The sequence below is a fragment of the Lissotriton vulgaris genome, chromosome 2_1 (genome assembly GCF_964263255.1).
Source record: "Lissotriton vulgaris chromosome 2_1, aLisVul1.2, whole genome shotgun sequence".
Taxonomy (NCBI): Eukaryota; Metazoa; Chordata; class Amphibia; order Caudata; family Salamandridae; genus Lissotriton; species Lissotriton vulgaris.
Genome location: NC_141687.1, coordinates 844,271,656 through 844,293,106, shown reverse-complemented (window position 1 = coordinate 844,293,106; position 21,451 = coordinate 844,271,656). Strand labels below are relative to the sequence as shown.

General features: G+C 50.1%; 2 protein-coding genes across 3 annotated transcripts in view; one reads left to right on the top strand and one right to left on the bottom strand.

Annotated features, from left to right (window-relative positions):
- AGAP1 (ArfGAP with GTPase domain, ankyrin repeat and PH domain 1) overlaps positions 1–21,451 on the bottom strand; it is a 1,113,642-nt gene that overhangs the window by 813,506 nt on the left and 278,685 nt on the right. The gene's annotated exons all lie outside the window — the stretch shown is intronic.
- On the top strand, positions 16,171–17,619 carry LOC147731274 (fizzy-related protein homolog). The gene is made up of 3 exons (XM_086958548.1): positions 16,171–16,304; positions 16,790–16,917; positions 17,491–17,619. Exons 1-3 carry the CDS (start codon positions 16,286–16,288, stop codon positions 17,617–17,619), a joined length of 276 nt encoding a protein of 91 aa, XP_086814674.1. The 5' UTR covers positions 16,171–16,285.

Genomic DNA, 21,451 nt, shown 5'->3' with positions numbered 1-21,451 from the left:
AACTCAAGGACCTGGGTCCATATGGCAGTACAAAAAAATGTTGGTCCGAGTTCCAATATGACTAATGTACAATATTCAGTCTGTACCGTATCAAACTGATGCTCACCACATAACCATTTGCCATAGATTTACACACGTTTATCAAAAAGAATCAAAAAGAAAAGGATTTTTATGCATTTATTTCTGCATAGTCAGTGTTCACGCAATACTGGTATTTGCGTTCATTAATCAGCTTAGTTGTATCAAATATTTCAAAAACAAAAGTACTTGAATGCAATTGTTAAATCATTACATTTCAGAGTGCTCTCAGTGGGAAGGGAAGGTGAAGTGCGAAGGTTGGGCGGGACCGGGTAAAGGTGGTGTGACTTTTTAAAGACATCACGTTTTGATTTGAAATGTAATGATTAAACAATTGCATTCAAGTACTTTTGTTTTTGAAATATTTGATACAACTAAGCTGATTAATGAACGCAAATACCAGTATTGCGTGAACACTGACTATGCAGAAATGAATGCATAAAAATCCTTTTCTTTTTGATTCTTTTTGATAAACGTTTGTAAATCTATGGCAAATGGTTATGTGGTGAGCATCAGTTTGATACGGTACAGACTGAATATTGTACATTAGTCATATTGGAACTCGGACCAACATTTTTTTGTACTGCGAGGAATACAGCACCTGCCTTGCGGTTGAAAGATCGCCACAGTCAGAGTCCTGTGCACCCTGTCACCCACTCAGACTCTGACGCAAGCCCTCCTAAGTGGCTGAAGAAATCAACACACTACCTGCTTCGCGGGTAAAAAATCCATGCAGCTCCAGTTCCGCTGCCTCAGCAACCGAGCGCATCTGGATTTTCAACGCATCGTCCCTATGCGCCATGGTCTTCATCGACATTGCCCAGCAGTAAGGAACAGAGGCCGCGTGTCAGGAGATCTACATATCACCTCCCTTGACAGTAAGGAATCGACATATCACGCCCCAGCAGTAAGAAACAGATGCATCGCCTCCCCTGGAAGCAAGTACTCAACGTATCACCGATTTGATTTTTCAGCCCCCCCACCTTCCCTACGCCTGTTTTCGTCTTTGATTTTGATGCATCCCAGGTACTTTGTGATAAAAGTGACACATTCATAATTTCCTATGGACTGAACGGTTTTGAACCTTTTGAAAGTGATATATTTACTTGTGTATGTTGGATTTTTGTTGTTTTGGTCTTGTTTCATTCAGATTACTGGTTATTTTTCTAAACTGGGAAGGAGTCCATTTGTAGTGTTTTCACTGTGTTACTGTGTGTGTGTACATACAAATGCTTTACACATTGCCTCTGAGATAAACCGGACTGCTCGTGCTAAACTACCGAGGGGGTGAGCAGAGATTATTTTAGCTGTATAATCCCCTTACCCTGACTAGAAGAAGGGTCCCTACTTGGACAGGGTGCCAACTAGAGACCCCCCCATTTCTAACACTTTCACACACCCTCTGCATGGGAAAGGAGAATACTACTCAACTTTGTCTTGGAAAAGGAATGTACAAAAAATTAGCACGATTGGAAAATTCACTTCTTTGCCTGATGCAGCTCTACGACTAAGCAACTACAGCTGTCCAGGAAATACCACTGTGATGAAGACATTATTGAACACACAGAGGAATCAACCGGAAGTCCTCTGTCAAAGTTTTAACATACTTCTTTTGGTCAACAAAAGCAAACAATAATCCATTTGTGCAAATTCAAAGAAGCTAAAAAGTTGTCTGCTTACGCCTCCACCATGATCCAAGTCACAGCTCAGATTGAAAACACGCATATCACTTGAACACTTCAGAGAGGGGAAGAGGCCAAGGAATTGTGACTGTGCTTAGTCCAGCAGCTGCCCGACACTCAAAGTCAAACAAGCTTTGGCAAAGCCAATAGGTCTTGCCTTTGACACCTATTAAGTGCCATAAAAAAAAGCATCAACGGAGAGTGGGTGGGTAAGGAAGCAACAAAAAAGGGCGGGTGGGTGTAGGGAGCCACAAAAGAGGCAGGGTGGGTGACAAAAGAATCAAGTACATCTGAGGGAGGGTGGGCACTAAGCAAAATGGCAACGGACAGAGGAGGGAAGGGGAAAGCAATATAGGGAGAATGGATGGGTCAGCACTAAGCGGCAATGAAGGGAGGGCAGGCATCAAGGGGCACAGCAGGGAGGGAGGGCAGGCATCAGAGGCATGGGGAGGGAAGGAGGGAGGGAGGGCAGGCAACGGGGCACAACAGGGAGGGGAGGAAGGGCAGGCATCAGAGGCACGGGAGGGTGGGAGGGAGGGAAGGCACCAAGGGGGCACAGGAGGATGGGAAGGCAGGCACCAAGGGGGCACAGGAGGATGGGAAGACAGGCACCAAGGGGACACAGGAGGCAGGGCAGGCACCAAGGGGACACAGGAGGCAGGGCAGGCACCAAGGGGGCACGGGAGGGAGGGTGGGAGGGCAGGTACCAGGGGCACGGGAGGGAGGGTGGGAGGGCAGGTACCAGGGGCACGGGAGGGAGGGTGGGAGGGCAGGTACCAGAGGCACGAGAGGGAGGGTGGGAGAGCAGGCACCAAGGGGCATTAGAGGAAGAAGGGCAGGCACCATGGGGCAGGGGAGGGTGGGAGGGCAGGCACCATGGGGCAGGGGAGGGTGGGAGGGCAGGCATCATGGGGCAGGGGAGGGTGGGAGGGCAGGCATCATGGGGCAGGGGAGGGTGGGAGGGCAGGCACCATGGGGCAGGGGAGGGTGGGAGGGCAGGCACCATGGGGCAGGGGAGGGTGGGAGGGCAGGCACCATGGGGTAGGGGAGGGAGGGAGGGCAGGCACCAAGGGGTAGGGGTGGGAGGGAGGGAGGGAGAGGAGGCACCAAGGGGAGTGAGAGAGGGCAGGCTTGAAAGGGCACAGGAGGGTTGGCGGGCAGGTACCAAACGGCACGAGAGGGCGGACAGGCAGGCACCAAGGGGCACGGGAGGGAGGGCAGGCACCAAGGAGCACGGGAGGGAGGGCAGGCACCAAGGGGCACATGGGTGAGGAAAAGACGGAGAACGAGGAAATACGGAGGGAGGGTGTGCTTCACGAAAAACAAAAAAGCTGTTCTCGAAAAGAGGACACTGGTAGTAGCACGGAAGTAGCCAATCAGAGAGATTGTAGATGGGCTATTCCCCATGGTAGGACAAACATAAGGCACCATGGGGCGGGGGGAGGGGGTGGGAGGGCAGGCACCATGTGGCAGGGGGGGTGGGAGGGCAGGCACCGTGGGGCGGGGGGGTGGGAGGGCAGGCACCATGGGGCAGGGGAGGGTGGGAGGGCAGGAACCATGAGGCAGGGGAGGGTGGGAGGGCAGGCACCATGGGGCAGGGGAGGGTGGGAGGGCAGGCACAATGGGGCAGGGGAGGGTGGGAGGGCAGGCACAATGGGGCAGGGGAGGGTGGGAGGGCAGGCACCATGGGGCTGGGGAGGGTGGGAGGGCAGGCACCATGGGGCAGGGGAGGGTGGGAGGGCAGGCACCATGGGGCAGGGGAGGGTGGGAGGGCAGGCACCATGGGGCAGGAGGGGGTGGGAGGGCAGGCACCATGGGGCAGGGGGGGGGGTGGGAGGGCAGGCACCATGGGGCAGGGGGGGGTGGGAGGGCAGGCACCATGGGGCAGGAGGGGGTGGGAGGGCAGGCACCATGGGGCAGGGGGGGGGGGGGGTGGGAGGGCAGGCACCATGGGGCAGGGGGGGGGGTGGGAGGGCAGGCACCATTGGGCAGGGGAGGGTGGGAGGGCAGGCACCATTGGGCAGGGGAGGGTGGGAGGGCAGGCACCATTGGGCAGGGGAGGGTGGGAGGGCAGGCACCATGGGGCAGGGGAGGGTGGGAGGGCAGGCACCATGGGGCAGGGGAGGGTGGGAGGGCAGGCACCATGGGGCAGGGGAGGGTGGGCGGGCAGGGGAGGGTGGGCGGGCAGGCACCAAGGGGCAGGGGAGGGAGGGAGAGGAGGCTCCAAGGGTCAGGGGAGGGCAGGCACCAAGGGGAGTGAGAGAGGGCAGGCTTGAAAGGGCACAGGAGGGTTGGCAGGCAGGCACCAAACGGCACGAGAGGGCGGACAGGCAGGCACCAAGGGGCACGGGAGGGAAGGCAGGCACCAAGGAGCACGGGAGGGAGGGCAGGCACCAAGGGGCACATGGGTGAGGAAAAGACGGAGAACGAGGAAATACGGAGGGAGGGTGTGCTTCGCGAAAAACAAAAAAGCAGTTCTCGAAAAGAGGACACTGGTAGTAGCACAGAAGTAGCCAATCAGAGAAATTGTAGATGGGCTATTCCCCATGGTAGGACAAACATAAGCTAGACGAGCTCAAATAAATAAAGCAAGCAATTTATTCTTTGGGAAACTTTAGGCATGTCCCCAAATGAGTCTTTTCAACAAGACAGCTGTGCTTTCTGCTACGTTTCGACCTAAAAAGTGTAGTGGTGTTTTTGTGTATGGCTTGAGCTATCTATTCTGAAATTTGTTACAGTTGTTAATATGTGGTCGAGCTGCCATCTATAAGCACTTTCGGGAGTTGTGTGTGAAAGGTGCAGGCAGTTAGTGGCTGGAAAATGGCCGTGCTGGCGGGTGTGGTGCTCAGCACAAGAGGGGATTGGAAAGACTCAAGCAAGTAGCTCTTCTGATCCTAACTCCGGCATTTGAGTCATGCTGGTAGATCTTTTGGATGGCAAACTGAATCCAAGGAAGATGGCCATTTTACTACAAGGAGCAACCTACATCAAAATGGGATGGTATCACTGGCATGCCCTAACAGCAAATTGTTTTCTTAATCCGAGTTGTTTTTAGGTCAAGCATGCCACAAAGCGCAACTGTCTGGTTGTGAAAGACATACTGTGGGCTTCCCAAGAGCATACAGGAGCTTGCAACCCGCCCATTGCTTACCATTAACTGGTTTTCCTGTCACTCATTTGCCTGCTTCGGATTTGTGTCTCAGGTTGTCAATCATGTGTGCCTCTATACCACCTCTCTTTAGATTGGCTGGCTTCTATGACTCCGCTGCTTGCTTTTCAAGCACCACTTTCTTCTTTTTGGTTAAGCACTCCACAAGAGCACCTTGTCTACTTCTCTCACCCTGCACTCTGTTGCTCTCTGTTGCCTGTGTGGTTCTCCCCAACACCACTCCATGTTACCTTCTATCCCATGTCCTCCCCCTTGCTTTCTCGCCCATGTGCTTCTCACCTGCCCACTACATGTTGCTCTCTTGCCCATAGCTTCTCCTCCCCACTTTTACTTTTCATGTTGCTTCCATCTTCTGTGTTACTTTCACCCACCCAACTCCTCCTTCTGTCACCTGTTGCTTTTCCTTCCCACCCCTCACCCATTGTGTTGCTTCTGTCACCCGCCCGCTATGTGCTGCTAGCCCTCATCCATGCCCTACATGTCGTCCATTGCTTCTCCACCCTGCCCCCACTAATGCCTTCCATGCTGCCCTCACCCGCAACACCCATGCTGCTAACTCGGACTGTGCCGTCTGTGTAGCTTTTCCCACCCATGCTTCAGTGAACTGATTACGCACATTTGTATTTCTTTTCATTTGGCGATCCAACTGGGATGCTGTATAGCAGAATTAAACACCACTGGCAAAGCAGATAGGTCTCAAATGCAAGAGCTATTGGCTTTGCCAGTTCTGTTTTCAAAGCTTCCTGAGCATCCTGTAAAGGTGTTGCTTTCTCACAGGTTGCCCAAAGCATCAGAGAGAAAGGCATCCTGTGAACAGTCTTTACAAGTTCCTTCTGCTAAACCCTAATTTGTCAAGACATAAGAGTTTGCCCAAAGCTTATTTATCAATACAGAATCTAGTGTGGGATGGCATTCAGTGAGTGGCTGTTGGAAATGTGCCTTTCTGCAAAGTTGTCACAGACTTTTGGCATCTGCTGCTGAACCCGTTTTTTTGTTCTTTTTGGGAAAAGAGCCATCGTATAACTCTGTAATAATATCAGCTTTTGGTTCAGTCCAATTGGGGTTAGGTCCATCACTACAATATCGTCTGCATAAAGGAGGCATGCAAAAGGACGGCTACCTATCTTTGGTGTATCTCCCTCTAACTGTGCAAAACATACGGGTAAATATGCTATATATAAGGAGAATATTAGTGGTGCTAGTAGGCAATCTTGCTTCAGGCCATTTGCTATGGGAAATACCGAATTAACAAGGTCGTTTTTCACTCTGGAAAGGATTACTTCCCTTAGCCATTTTCCTTCTTACATCTATTAAGTGACGAATTCAGTTTGGGAGCAGATTGAGAAATACTTCATCAGCTCATTTTATTTGTAATTTAAAATCTCTATAATGGTACCGCCAGATTTTGGATTATTGTTTTGGAAATGGCACTTTTAGAAAGTTACCTTTTCCCTGCCTGAAATGTTTGGGGCCTTTCTTTTAGTGACCAGCTACCTATGGGCTGCTGATCTCCAACAGTAAAGTAAAGTAAAACTTTCTCCAAGACAATATAGGACCCTGCATCCAACCAGCCGCTCCATCGTGGTTGGCCTGAACTTTTGACTTTGACCCAGTCTACTACAACCAGAATACTGCAGTTGGCACTTGGCGCTATTTTTACCTCAAACTTCAGGAAAACAGTATCTCTGGTTCTACTCATTGTATTTTTGTTGTTTTGTTTATTAAAACATTCTCTAATTTTCTTACTTGGTTTGTAATTTTTCTTGTGTCATGTTTTCACTTTATTACTTTTTGAGTGCTACATAAATACTATACACATTGCCACTAAGTTAAGCCTGCCATCTTTGTGCCAAGCTACCAGGGGATTAAGCACAAGTTTATTTAATGACTTTTGTATTCTGCTGTAACAAGGATTGTGTTTATTCTTTAAAGTGAGTGACCACCCCTCCCCCCCCTCCAACAAATACTCCAATTTCTTATAGTCTGGTGCATGTATTACATACAAGTAGTCGGTTACTGGCTTATCTCCACTGTCCTGGATTGGTGCTAGGAGTTCAGTTTGGTGATAAGGGTGCATAAAGTGAGCAAGGTGATACAAAGCTATACATGTGGTTTTGAAATAGTGCAGTATATTATGTGCAATATGTTGTTGCTTAGTGCTAAGAGTTCCTATAAGCATGTTGGTACCCAACTATCAGATCAGTGGGGACAATTGCATTGGTTTTATTTGTGAAAGCTAGAGCTGCGTCAGGACATACCTTTTTGATGCCTGGCATCTGACTTATTTAGAAGAGGCACTGGTCACTTATCACATTTTAACCTCTTTTGGAACTGTCCTGGTTCCAATGAGGTGCGGATAACAAAATCAAGGAGGTGCTTGAGGAACGAGAAGGCCCGTTTTCCTGGCGGCGGTAGCGGGTCATCATGGCTCGATAATTTGAGAGACGAGACAGAGTTATAAAGGTCTTTCAGTGGCAGTGGAGTTAAGTCCTGTGGTAGGCACTTTCTTTTGAGCAGATACCCGCTTTATTTCTGTGGAGGACGGAAACTCCATATACCTTGATCTTGTTTGTGTGTTTTTTTGCAGAGAATTAAACAAACTCTTAGATTTTTCATTTACCGAGTGGTGTTTTGAGAAGGGAACTCCATGGGATGCCTGCCTGACAGCGTCAGTTCGCTTTGCAAGTTTGTTTTTGCCTCATTGATGTAGGCCTTCATGGAGACGACGGTGGTGGAGGTGATGTTGCACTGTACTGCTTTGAAGTAGCTCGTGCGTTTCATAAATGTGGCTGTTTCCTCATCCTGTTCCCTAGCCCTGGAGGGCTTTCCACTTCTCAGTTAGTTCAGCACATGACCCGAGGCTGAAAGGGTACAGCCCCTCCACCAGACTTCTACCTACAGCTAGGGCTTTCCCTGGGTGTGCACAGAGAGTGGCCTCTCGGGAGACATGACCAAACAGAGATTAATATGAAGACTGTATGTAATCAATATAAGCGCGTGTAGCGTTCACCTCAGTACCGCAGTGTGACCTATTGATCTTGCAGCTCACAGGCCGAGGCTCGAAGGCGGGAAGCCCAGGGGCGTAGCTTCTACTGGTGCAGCAGGTGCAGTGGCACCGTGACCCGGATTATTGCTACATTTTATGATTCAAACAGCAGATAACAGACAAAATCAACTTGGAAATGTCCAATACCAAATTGTCTTGTGTTATGGCCTTGGTAATAATTCCCAATGTGTTAAACAATGGCCCGAGACTATATTAAATCACTCCGATACGGGAAGGGCTAACTTAGGCCAACAACTGTGAGCCATGGGAGTTTGACTCCATAACCACGGACTCCCCTGAATGATGCATTATAGCTGGTAAATCAGTAGATCCAACATACCAATGTAAGTATAAAAGACTGCATGGCGCGAGCTTACATGTCACTGCTGAAGTACAAATGGTGGCCAGGCGGAGCTTGAATCATGCAAGTTTCAAGAACCTATCTCTCCGTGCCAGTAAGTCATGTGCCTGGGCTGAAGAGCGGTAGCAGTTCTCGTAAAATAGTACGTCTTGAAAGGTGAAAGGAAACAGGAAGCTGTTATATGGCCAGGCCATACCTCATGATGCAGCTGAATGGTAGGAATGTTTCATGCAAACAATGTCATAATATTTGGATAGTAAGTGCACACAACATAAACTTCAGTCGCTCAGCGGCAGCGACTACACGGTCACACTTTTAAACACCACAGATTTAAGTCAATTCAATACAGTGGTCACAACTAATTTCAGAAGGTACTGGGGCATAAGTTCCTGCAGATCTATTCTTGTATCTTTCCCTCCATCGCACACAGTCCGTAAATGTGTTAGTACTTAATTCTCAACATTAAACACACTTGCTTAATAAGGCATGTATGGAAATCCAAAACTGTAACAATAGACCGACTTCGAAAAACACTATAGTTGGCAGTGTTGTCCAGCCCAGTAAAATGTGTAAACTTGAGAACTCCTCACTTGGCTGGAAGTTGCCCAGACAGTAAAGCGAGGGCAAGGATTACAAAGAACCAGAACGGTGAGAAAGAGTGGCACAGTGCATGGCCCTCTATAACAAACAGCTGGAGACTAGTAGTGAAAGGTCTATTAAAACAAGCCGTGGAAGCGGGTAAGCAAGACTAGAACCCATAAGTTTATATGTATTATTCCTATTGCCTGACGAGATAAATCTGGGTAATGTGGAACTTAAACCTCCTTGCCTAAAAGATACCCACCCAGTGACCGAAAGCTACATCAACCACACCAAATGCTGGGAGCGAGACAAACCTACTAAGTCCAGCAACACCTTCTCCCCACAGTCTGAGCAACAGCCTGGCATATACATTCAATCCCAGCGAGAAAAGAAGGCAGGCACCGCATAAATGCCTGATGCTCGAAATTGACCATTAATGGATGTGATTGTGAATTGGCTCTTGGTTTACCAGCCGAGAACCAAGCATGACGTCTGGAGCTCCTCTCTAGGAAACAGAAGAAACTCACAGTAAAAAGACAAGCATATAAGGGTGCTGGAGCCTTCTTTGACGTTTGCAACAGGGTGCCGTCTGCCCCACCGCCCTTAGGGTGGGGCTATGCCTCAAACTCTGCCCAATGCCCTGGTATTTGGCCTCTTTGCAGCCTTGAAATCTGTGAGGGGACACCTCAGGCAGCTCAATGAGAGCAGAGGTACTGGTCAGTGTACCCTGAAGCCCTCCAGACAACCCTCACTAGAGGTAATCAAGAGTGGCATAACCTTTCTTCAAGTACAGGGGCGATATCCTCATGTCTGGTGACTGCCCGCTGACCACCCTTGCCAACATCTACCTTAGTGTGTATCTCTTACTGTGGGGTCCCTCTCATCCAGGGAGAACAACGGTCGTCTCAGACTCAGTCAGGCACAGGGGATCAGGTAAGTACCCCAAACCTACCATGACTCCCCTGACCCTGCCAGAAAGTAGCAGCCAATTACCAAGTTGGTACATGTACCCCAGAACCTCAACTCGTAGATGGATTGCAAGGTTCCTTAGAGTGCCCCTTTGTTCTCTTAGAGCAGCGACTCGGATGGTACCTGGGAGCAATTTCAGCCTCATTCGTCTGTAAGAGAAAGTGGTTAAAGGTCGATGGCTTACACTACTGTGGAGCTTCTCTAACCGGGACAAACAGACTTTCAAAGTGCCAAGGAGTCTCTCCACCCCCTTCCGACGAAACCAGAGTTGTTTCACCGAACCATGGAACAGTACCTGTACTGATATCTGAATTGCAGAATAAGGGTCCCATATAAAAGATTAAACTCACTAATCTCCGAATAGTTGGGGATAAGAGTTTATTGTACCTTAAAGGCATACCTTAAAGAAGTACTCCTTTTCCAGAAACTACAGTGAACGGACATTCAGTGTTCTGGAGGGGGTCTGGAGAGTTCCGATTGGTCTTTGGGGTTATAAATTACAAACAGGCTTACGTGAGAATGGTTAGCAATGCAAAACACAAAAGCCCTCAAAATGAGTGAAGTCCTCGCACTTCTGGAATAGTTTGTCCAGCTATAGAAGATGCATCAGGAGTATTTAGTTTGGTTGCAGATGACTCAACTTAAAATGGTGGACAGATTTGACACAAGTAGAAGAGCTATTAAACCGATGTAAGATTGTACCACAAATCCATTGAAGCCGGCTATCCGTAACCACCCTTGTTTAATATGGGGTACAGGAAAGAGAGGGGTTATAATACAGATAATGTATAACCTAACTTGTGTCTATAAAGCATATCTCCACTCTGAAAGGTATCTGAAATAACAGATGTACAATGATACCCAACTCAAAGGTACTTATTTTATCGACCTCGGAAGGATGAATGGCAGAGTGGACCCGCCAGGACTCAAACCATTTGGCCATGAGGTTAAGACACTTCGCTGGTATATAAAGGGGGAGGTGAGCATCCTCCAGCACAACTGTGCTTCCAGAACTAGGTGGCATGAGTGCATGTGTCTAGGGGGGAGGTAGTTGAGGAGTCCTGTTCTGATACATACTGGAAAAGAGCAAGGATGAGCCAATGATCGATCGCTGTTGGGGAGACTTCTGGTGGAAAACTGCCCTCCACTGCGAGAGCATCCTTGAGGATCGGAAGCAGGGCCTCAGAGTGGCATGCTGGCACTAAATGACAAATATGAAGTGTGCACACTGCACATGCTCCTAAATCAACATATTCACTAATGAAAACATGTGAAAGACCAATCTAAATATATTAATGAGGGGAACAATAAGTTCCATTCTCAAGTCTTTAAGACGCCCAAAGATCATGGCTGGTTTCTAAGAAATAGAAAAAATAATAAAGGAAATGCATTTAACAGCAATACATCCCATGTGATCATTTGAAACGGGTTTAGAATAGGCCCATGCGGACAGGTTTTATGGATGACGTGTACTTTAAGAGCCTGCGTGGATGGCCTGTGGCGGAGACAGAGGCACTGCTCCCAGCCTAGGTGAGCACACAGACTTACACCCATGCTTCCAAAGCGACAGCCAAGCTGGAGCAGACCCACTTCCGTCTTCTGTTACACATGCTTTCACAGGTTCATCCTGATATCATGCTGGCGACTGGATAAGGCACCGGAAACAGGAAAAGACGGTTATAATAAGTTTGTAACTACTATAAGCCAACTAAAGGGACGGAAACTGCCCTGTGGCTGTCGTCCGTGCTTCACTTTCCATTTAGAAGAACGGCTGGACACGCTTCCTGTGGAAAGTGAAGTTCACGCTCTTTGGTCTAACAGTGGTTTCCTGGCAGCTCCTCCTCTCACACATGGAGGCTTCTCGGCGAGGTCCGGCGCAGCGCCCCTGGAGCATACCACGCGCATGCGGCGGCTCCACAGGCCCCAGTGTGTCTCACACGAGTCCAGAAAGCAATACCTCACCAGCGGGCCTCACTCTCGTTCAGAGAGGAAGGCAGAGCGCAGACTCATCTTCTTGAGTAGACTCGAAATATCCGAATACAGCCCCCTGCAGCCCCTTAGGATCCTCTCCCCTCTTTCTGCACCCCTAACCATTCACCCTAAAGCCTAACATATCCGAGTTTTGGTGTCTCAGGTGGGCCTTGGGAGATTCTGCAAGGGGCCGCATCATCTTGGGCCACATCACTGCTATAACATAACATTACATAATAGCGTCATGCCTCTCATTCTCACATTTAACTCCAAAACCAAACAGATGACACATACAGGTTAACTCCTCAAAGCAGCATTTTATGTTTCCATCTTCAATAGTGCTTTCAATGGGCAGGTTGTATCAGGCACTCAGAACCTACACCTTTTAGGATAGAACCGGCACTGCTCAACACTGCTCCAAAGTTTTTAATGGGAAAATACCAGCTTTTCTAAGCAGCACACAGCTACTCACTAACAAAGACTACAAGCACTTCTACATTTCCACCTCAAACTGTGATCTTAATTTAAACGTTACAAGAAAACGTAGGTCTCTCCACGGGCAAACGTGTGGCTTGGTAAGCACTCTGACACAAGATGTGAAGATGGATTTTTCCACCTTAACAATTGCAGATCACTCCGTTTAATTGGAGGCAGGGTGTATTCTCCTTCAAGAGGCAGAGCAGGCTGACATCAGGCGCACAAATCAAAACCTGTCCTGTCTTCTTCAAGTGCATTCAAATGACGCACGCGCTGCAAGGTATAGTTACGGTGGGAGTCCGTTCCTGGAGTAGCCCTTCGGCCACAAAAAAACTGTGTTCTTTATAATGACATCGCCATTACTTTGATATGCTTATCTGTCGCTCTATCTCCTGGTCACTAACTGAACTGTTCATTCAGCCATGATGGTCTGGTCGACTGGATCACGATGCAATGCAACCGATAACGGTCTAGGCCTTGTTCAAAGCCGTTTTCGTTCGTTATGACATCAACTAAAACATGCAATACATACACAATTACAACATCCACAATCTCAATCTGAGGGATTGTCAAAAATCAATCTTGCTTCTTTATGTGGGAACGTGGGGGTTTTATTTAACAACGTGCAATAAACAAAGGTGTTTAACATGGCATTTAATGCCACCGTTCTGTATAGAATTTACATCGCAGGCCGGGTCACTACAAACCGGTATATTGTGCTAACCGATCGATTGTGAATATAAAATTGTAAATATATTTCTATTTCTTCCTTTTCTCCTCCTTTTTACTAAGCACCTGACATTTCTTCATCGTATGCACGCTCGCTTTGGGCAACTTAAAACTCTCTTACATAGAGATAGTTATGAATGCAATGAATTAAAATTGCCCCTGAATTTGTAATTATTACTGTTGCTCTTTTTGTCTTTCATTTCGTAAATGTTGAAATACATTGATTGTATAGGGTTGATCTGTGAGACATATCCCTTAACTCTGTGGAAATATTGAATACGTATTGATCAATTCAATTCTAGTGAAAGTAATGGTTAAAGACCATTGTATTTGAAGAGTGTAAAACACCCAGGTCTTTGATTTTTTGGGTTACCCCATTTTGGATAATGGTTTCTGGCTAATAAAGGCACAATTTGTAGGTGTGGGCATGCAGCGCATTCCACTGTGTGACTGGTATTGTATTTCAGTGAAGTGGTTTGCATGGAGAGGTCAGATCTCTGCACAGAGTGACGCTAGCAGCTTAAGCTGCTTTACCATTTCATCTGGAAAAATCAGCATGTTTTCACTCCGCCTGGAGGTCACCCTGGGTCAGCGTGGGCTGGATCGAATCCAGGGCTTGTAGTGAACTGCCTTTCTTCCACCCCAACAGGAATGACAGGTGGCGAGGGATGCGACAGTGAGTGATTGCAGCACATTCCTCACCCTAGCCTTCTCGGAGTGGGGACCCTGAAGGCCTCTGTGCCACGTGTGTGCACAATGTACAAGAGCTGAAGGCAGTATAGGCACAGGGTGCTCACCAAATACAAGCCCAGCTTCAAAGTAGAAGCGGAAGCCTCCCAGGAAAGGTGAGAAGTTGCTCGTCCTGCTTTGATGCATCTACAGAGGTTAGCGCAGCTCCTTACCACTGGCAGCTCACGCCATTTTTAGGTTTTGCCTCGCCAAAGATGCGCTCTGCGCATCTTTTCGGCGCAGGCGAAAACCTGATGAGAATTGTAGTGTGGCTTTGTTCGGCCCTCGTCATTGATTGGCTGGCTCCGTAAACGGAGCCTTGCCATTGGACGAGGGGCCTGTCCGTCAATGCCGGACCAGACACGGGGGCGTTCCCGACATTCTTTGGCTTTTGCCGACGTCACGGGACGCCGGGAACGCCCCCGTGTCTGGTCCGGCATTGCCGGCACTTCTGCGTCTCTCCTAACCCCGTGACTGGCCGGCCGGCCAATCCTAGCGCGGCCGGCCGGAAGTGCCCGCCCCCCGCAACAAGAAGGAAGACGGCAAGCAGTATGGCGGCGCCCGCGGGGCTCCCGTGGCCTGGAGGGAACCGCCGCCGTCGATGTTGCCGGTCTCCCATGCCGAAGAGGGAGACCGGAGAAGTGCCGCCGTCGCAAGGTGCAGGTGAGTCAAATTTGTGCTCCCGTCCCCGTTCCCGCCCCCCTCCCGCTGGTGACCGCTCCCCGCAGACTCCCCTCCCCCTGGTCTCCGTTGTTCCCACCCCCTCTCCTGCTCGCAGCGTCTCCCGTCCCCGTTCCCGCCCCCCTCAGCCGGGCAGATGTTGAATGGCTGTGTCCGACAGGAAGGGGCTCAGGGGGATAGAGCTGTGTGCACGGAGGGGAGGGTAGGATAGGGGAGAGGGGTCAGATGGATAGAGGTCCCTGGAGGCCCGAGGGAGCAAGTCAGGATAGCAAATCGGAATGGGGGAGGGGCTTGGGGGGGGAGACAAGGCACTGCTGTGAGCAGTGGAGTTAGGGGCGCTAGCGCTGGCTAACAATGAAGGGGTGGGAGGAGGTAGACTAGGGTGCTGACTGTGATGACTTGACTCGGTCACAACGGGCCATGAGGGCTAATTATTAGTGAGAAATAAGGTATCTGGGAGGGGGGCATTTCTAGCCGCTATACGGTCAGAGAATGGCGGTGGAGAGGAAGGATCTGGACTCTGGTGCCATTAACCATGTGCCTGCTACAATCGCTTGGTAACTGTACTCCTGTAAAGCGCTCTTACGCCACTTGACCATGTACCTGCTGTAATTGTTTGGCACCTGCACTCTTTTAAAACGTTCTGGTACTTCCAGGCCACGTGCCTCCAATAATTGTTTGGCAATTGTACTTCTGTGAAGTACTATGGTGCCAAGTGACGTGACCATCTGCCTGCTATAATAGTTTGGTACCTGTGCTCTACTCCTGTAAAGCGCTCTGATGCATCCGGCCATGTGCCTGCTATGATAGTACTCCTCTAAAGCGCCCTTAAGCCTCCGGCCATGTGCCTGCTATAATAGTTTGGTGCATGTACTCCTGTAAAGCGCTCGAATGCCTCCGTGCCATGTGCCTGCTATCATAGTTTGGTGCCTGTACTCCTGTAAAGCGCTCGAATGCCTCCGTGCCATGTGCCTGCTATCATAGTTTGGTGCCTGTACTCCTGTAAAGCGCTCTGATGCATCCGGCCATGTGCCTGCTATGATAGTTTGGTGCATGTAAAGCGCTCGAATGCCTCCGTGCCATGTGCCTGCTATCATAGTTTGGTACCTGTACTACTGTAAAGCGCTCGGATGCCTCTGTGCCATGTGCCTGCTATCATAGTTTGGTGCCTGTACTCCTGTAAAGCGCCCTTAAGCCTCCGGCCATGTGCCTGCTATAATAGTTTGGCACCTGTACTCCTGCCAGGCGCCCTGAGGCCCCCGCTATATATAAGCACATCAATAAATAAGCGAGGTCGGGGCGCTGCCTGCTCTGCGCCTGCTCGCGGCACTAAGACCCGGGAAGCTGCCTGTGCCTGCCTGCCGCAGCCCTGCCTGCTGTGGCACACGCGCTGCGCTCTGCCTGCTCGCCTGCTGCCTGCCCCGGCTCCGGCGGAGCAGGTGTGGTGGAGGATGGCGAGGCGGCGCAGGCAGCAGCAGCAGCCCGGGGAGGGGGGCGGGGGGGCTGGGGAGGAGTGCAAGGGAGGGGCCGGGGAGTGCCTGCTCCGGAGCCCTCGTGGGGCAGAGATTAATGTGTGTTTATACATGTAGACAAACCTGCGAGCGGAGCGCCGTGTGCCTGTGTGCGTGTGTGTGCGTGCCTGTGTGAGTGAGTGCCTGCCTGTCACGGCGCAGGGAGTGCGGGGAGCAGACGGGAGGGCACCAGGCAGCAGCGGCAGCGATGGTACTCATTCTCAACCACATCCTCATCGCAGTCCTTCAATTTTTCAGACGGGGCCAGCAGGTCTTCCTGAAGGCGGAGGAGAAGCCGGCATGCTCGGACGCCCTGCAGGTAAGAGACGGCGCCTCCGGTCCCCGCGTCCCCTGTGCGCGCCTGTGTGATCTTGTGACAGCGCCGCGCTGCTTGTGCCCCTTCGAAGTTATTGCTGTCTCTTGGGCTGTGTGCACTGCCAAGCATACCCTGTGTATAAGCACGTGTGCAGGGGGGGGGGGGGAGAGGTATGAGGGCTGCAGGTGAGAACTGCTCTGTTGGTAGAACAATGAAGTGCTCGTGCCTACAAAGTGCTCATATTTCAACTTTTCCCCGCTGTGATCGCGTTCACTTCCCATTTAAGCGAAGGATGCCACCTCGGACAACGGCAAAGGTAGGTGCCCTCCCCCACCCCTCGCATGTGTTTTGTTCCCACCATCTGTGCGGGGCTTTGTGGGGCGTGATGGATATGACCTGTAGACAAGTGGGGGCAAGAAGCCTGTCCCCTCCCCCTCCTGCCCTCGGCCAGGCAGATGCTCAGACTCTCTCCTGTTGTTTCCGAGCAGATGGGCTGGCATACTCTGCCCTGCTGAAGAACGAGCTGCTGGGGGCGGGCATCGAGAAGGTGCAGGACCCGCAGACCGAGGACCGGCGGCTGCAGCCCTCCACGCCCGAGAAGAGGAGCCTCTTCACGGTAAGCCACAGCGCCCCCTGCTGTCCCCCCTCACACACCCGCTGGGACGGGGTGATGACCTCTGTGAAGGTCACAGCCAGGCCTGGGCGGTGTGCTGTGGGCGGGCCTGGTCTCAGCGGCGTGAATACCAGCTACATGTGGAGGTGCAACAGGAGCCCACACATGCTCTCTGTGCAGCACTTAGTGTGTTCTACCATATTTGTTTGTATCCCCGTGGGTTGCTGTGCCTGCTGCAGGGGTCTGTGTGCAACCAGCTCAGTGTTTAGACTCATGGATAGCTTGACTCCTTCCGAGAGTATGCCGAGTTTTAATACATTTACAAACAATAGTCAGTATCCTCACTCCAATCACATGCTCTATTTCAATACACACAACGTGTATATGTATAAGCTGGATTCTTACACCTATAAGCTTGTTGGTTGCTGGCTTGTACTACCATTTCTCATTCGTAAACACGAGGAATTTTTTGTTGCTCGTTGCGGTTTTCTATAAGCCATCCCATAAAATGTGAGTTGCTCCTTGCTGATCGCAGCCCCACGAGCCGCTCTCACCTTGCGTTTTCCTTCCTTGCAGTATTCCCTCAGTTCAAAGCGCTCCAGCCCAGATGACGGAAACGAAGTGTCTCCATACTCCTTGTCGCCCATCAGCAACAAAAGGTCAGTCCTGGCGCGGGCGGGGTGGCATAAAGAGTGCATTATATGAAGCGCAAATGTGCAGCGAATGAAGCTCTGCTCCATCTCCACCAGTTGTAAGAACCATGCTATAGTATAGGCCTTGATTATTCAAATGTTTCTTCAGACCTGTAGGGGGGAAATAAATGCCCTGCATGATGGTGCCCTCCATGTACCACCTTCGCCCCTTCCATGACCACTTTGTGGCGTCCATCAAAGTTAAAATAGAGCCCTTTCCTTATCGGGTGACAAATTAATTAAACAAAAAAAAGATTACATATTTTTACACTGGTGTAATACTAGAAGCAGACAGCGATGCAGCAGCATCAGTGGAAACCCTCTAATACTCTTTATCGCATCTTACGCCCACTAATAAGGGCCATGTTCCCAAGAAAACTATTACTGGCTGTTTGACTCGTTGAAAAGACTGAAGGGTCACATCACAGGTCTGAAAAGATTAAACCAGCTTTGTTCCTACCCATTGACTTGATGAGTCTCACTTCTTGCCTAGTGCTACTTTTAGCTGACTTGGGTATCCATGGAAATACAACTTGTATAGGCAACTTCAAGATAAACCTGATAACCACAATCTTGCTCTGTATAGTTATTTTAAGGCTAGTTAAATGGTTTACATAGCACCTCTCTTTTTGGATCAGCAAATTGGTTTAGAAGTTAAGGGATGCAAACTACTTTCTCGGACCCTGTTGCTTGCTTGTGACCCTGTTGCTTGCTTGTGACCCTGTTTTCGTGCCTCTGTTGCCTGCTTGTGACCCTGCTTTCGTGCCTCTGTTGCCTGCTTGTGACCCTGTTTTCGTGCCTCTGTTGCCTGCTTGTGACCCTGTTTTTGTGCCTCTGTTGCCTGCTTGTGACCCTGTTTTCGTGCCTCTGTTGCCTGCTTGTGACCCTGTTTACGTGCCTCTGTTGCCTGCTTGTGGCCCTGTTTACGTGCCTCTGTTGCCTGCTTGTGGCCCTCTTTACGTGCCCCTGTTGCTTGCTTGGGACCCTGTTGCTTGCTTGTGACCCTGTTGCTTGCTTGTGACCCTGTTTTCGTGCCTCTGTTGCCTGCTTGGGACCCTCTTTTCGTGCCCCTGTTGCCTGCTTGGGACCCTGTTTTCGTGCCTCTGTTGCCTGCTTGGGACCCTGTTTTCGTGCCTCTGTTGCCTGCTTGTGACCCTGTTGCTTGCTTGGGACCCTGTTGCTTGCTTGTGACCCTGTTGCTTGCTTGTGACCCTGTTTTCGTGCCTCTGTTGCCTGCGGGGGGGCTCGCAGCGAGCCCACAGTGTGTGGGGTGGGGCTCGCAGTGTGTGGGGGGCTCTGTGTGGGTGTGTGTGTGGGGGGGCTCTGTGTGGGTGTGTGTGGGGGGCTTTGTGTGGCTGTGTGTGGGGGGGCTCTGTGTGGGTGTGTGTGTGGGGGGGGGTTTGTGTGTGTTGGGGGGGCTCTCTGTGGGTGTTGGTGTGTGTCATTTGCAAGAGATAAAGCTAGTGGCATTGTAAATCACAATGCCATTTATTTATGTTAAAAAAAAAAACATAAATAAAAATAATGTCAAGAGCAATGCCAATCGCTCTAACTTTAACAAAGGCAAAACCATTGCATTGTAAATGCTTGTTAAAGGTGCGGCCCCGACGCCTGGACTGCACAGAATATGGTTCACGAGCATTTGAAACCTTTTTTGAAATAGTTGGCACCTATGTGGCTGTCTAAGGCGTAGTTTCTTATGATGGGGTTGAGCTGCTCCAAGACAACAATGACTTACTAGGCAGCGAATGTAACCTACTGTTACCTACATATCACTCGCGCCGTAACTACACATATTCTGGGAGCAATAAAAGCTTGTACTAGTCTGCCCTGCTGATCTGTTCTGGGGGAATGGAATATTGTTTTTGCTGAAGGAAGGAAGCTTGCCTTAGTACTGCCTTGTTGTTACAGTTTTGTAAGGAAACAAAGCGAAGACGGTTGCTGTCTGATCGGTACCTGTCCTGTAATAGGAAAAGCTTTTACGCTGCTTCTGCCCTATAATTATCTGTCCTCTAAAGGAGGGAAGCTTGCACTGTTTCTGTATGTGTGAGCGAATCGTGTAATGTGCCTTCGGATACTGTCACTTGTCCTTTTACTCTTTGTATTAGAGTAGGCTGCACTTCTATCCATTTTGTACTTTACTGTGTTGTGACGCTTAGTGTAAAGTTTTCCGATACACAAAAGAAAAAAAATTATTCACAATGCCAGTTTGAATGTATGATGTGACTGAAACCTCTTAAAATGTGAGAAAAGAATATATATTTTTTACATGTGAAACGAGCAGTTTTTAAAATGGATCAGAGTTTGTAAAATTTGAAAATATAGTTGACAATAGGCAGTATGTCATGAATAACACCTTTAGCCAACTAATGCATTTTAGCTAACACTTTGCATGCTGGGATTTTGAGCCCATAGCAAAAGTCTTAAAAGCAAACCTGCAAGCCCCACAATGCAAAATGCTGGTGGCTGAATAGCAGGAAATGGCTGATGACATCATATGCAACAGTGCCACTTGGAAGACTTGTGAACTGTAAAATAAAATGCATCTCCTTAATTTCTGCTTTCTTTCTTGCAGGTACACATGGGTGAAAAGCCTAGTGGGTGAAAAGGCAGACATATCCTTTCAAACGCAAACAGGAATATATTGCTCAAAACTTGGAAAACTGTCAGGCTAAAAAAAGAAGTTCTTTACTAGAACAATGTGAGCAGCAGAAGCAAGCCTCTGCCCTGAGTGGTTCGCTCCCTTGTCTCTCTGACGAGACACGGTATCGTAGAAGCTGCGCTCATTTGCATTCAACTGTGCCATTGTTTTTTAGCCGCTATTTCATTTGTATTTGCCTCGCTTGCCTGTAGCATTCCTGCATTGTAGTTTGCTTTCTGCGCGTTAGCCCCCGGCGCCCTGATCTGCTCCCCCCTCCATTTTGTCCCTGTTGTTGGTGTTGTTGTGCTTCCCGAGCCCGCCCCGCCTCCCAGCTGAGCCGCCCTCCCACTAGCTATTTACGGCGCCCTTAGACCTCATAGCGCTGTGACCCCTCTTCGCCTCTGCCCTGAGTGGTTCGCTCCCTTGTCTCTCTGACGAGACACGGTATCGTAGAAGCTGCGCTCATTTGCATTCAACTGTGCCATTGTTTTTTAGCCGCTATTTCATTTGTATTTGCCTCGCTTGCCTGTAGCATTCCTGCATTGTAGTTTGCTTTCTGCGCTTTAGCCCCCGGCGCCCTGATCTGCTCCCCCCTCCATTTTGTCCCTGTTGTTGGTGGTGTTGTGCTTCCCGAGCCCGCCCCGCCTCCCAGCTGAGCCGCCCTCGCCCCTCCCCCTCCACCTTCCATTTATGACAGTAGCTCCCGCGCGCAGCGTTCACGCGCAGCGACCGCGCCCCATTCGCGCCGAAGGTGCGCCAAAGGTAAGCCCGTCTACGCCCGTCCGCGCCTGGACCACGCCCAGCGCCAGACCCCCTGCCCCTCGCGCTGCGCTTCCCTCCCGCATCACCTACGATGCCGCCACCCTCCTAGCCCTTAACCCCGGTCGCGCCCCCAATTGCGTCCAAGCCGCTCCTGGACACACTCATGGACCTTTCTCCTGCTACTCCTGCAAATTCAGCGGCACCAACTGCATCTCCGCTACGACCACACCACAGATTCCCGACCCCAACCACCTACAATGCATCCTTCTCAACACCCGCTCGGTCCACAGACACGCCATTGACCTATGGAATCTACTAGACACCATCTCTCCAGACGTCGCCTTCCTAACTGAAACATGGATGAACGCTTCCTCCGCCCCAGACATCACCATTGCCATCCCTGATGACTATAAGATCACACGCAAGGACCGTACCGGCCACA

Bases quoted from the DNA above. Each gene is read 5' to 3' on its own strand.
- LOC147731274 (XM_086958548.1), top strand. The intron at 16,918-17,490 runs GTAAGCCACAGC...CCTTCCTTGCAG, and splicing joins AGAAGAGGAGCCTCTTCACG to TATTCCCTCAGTTCAAAGCG.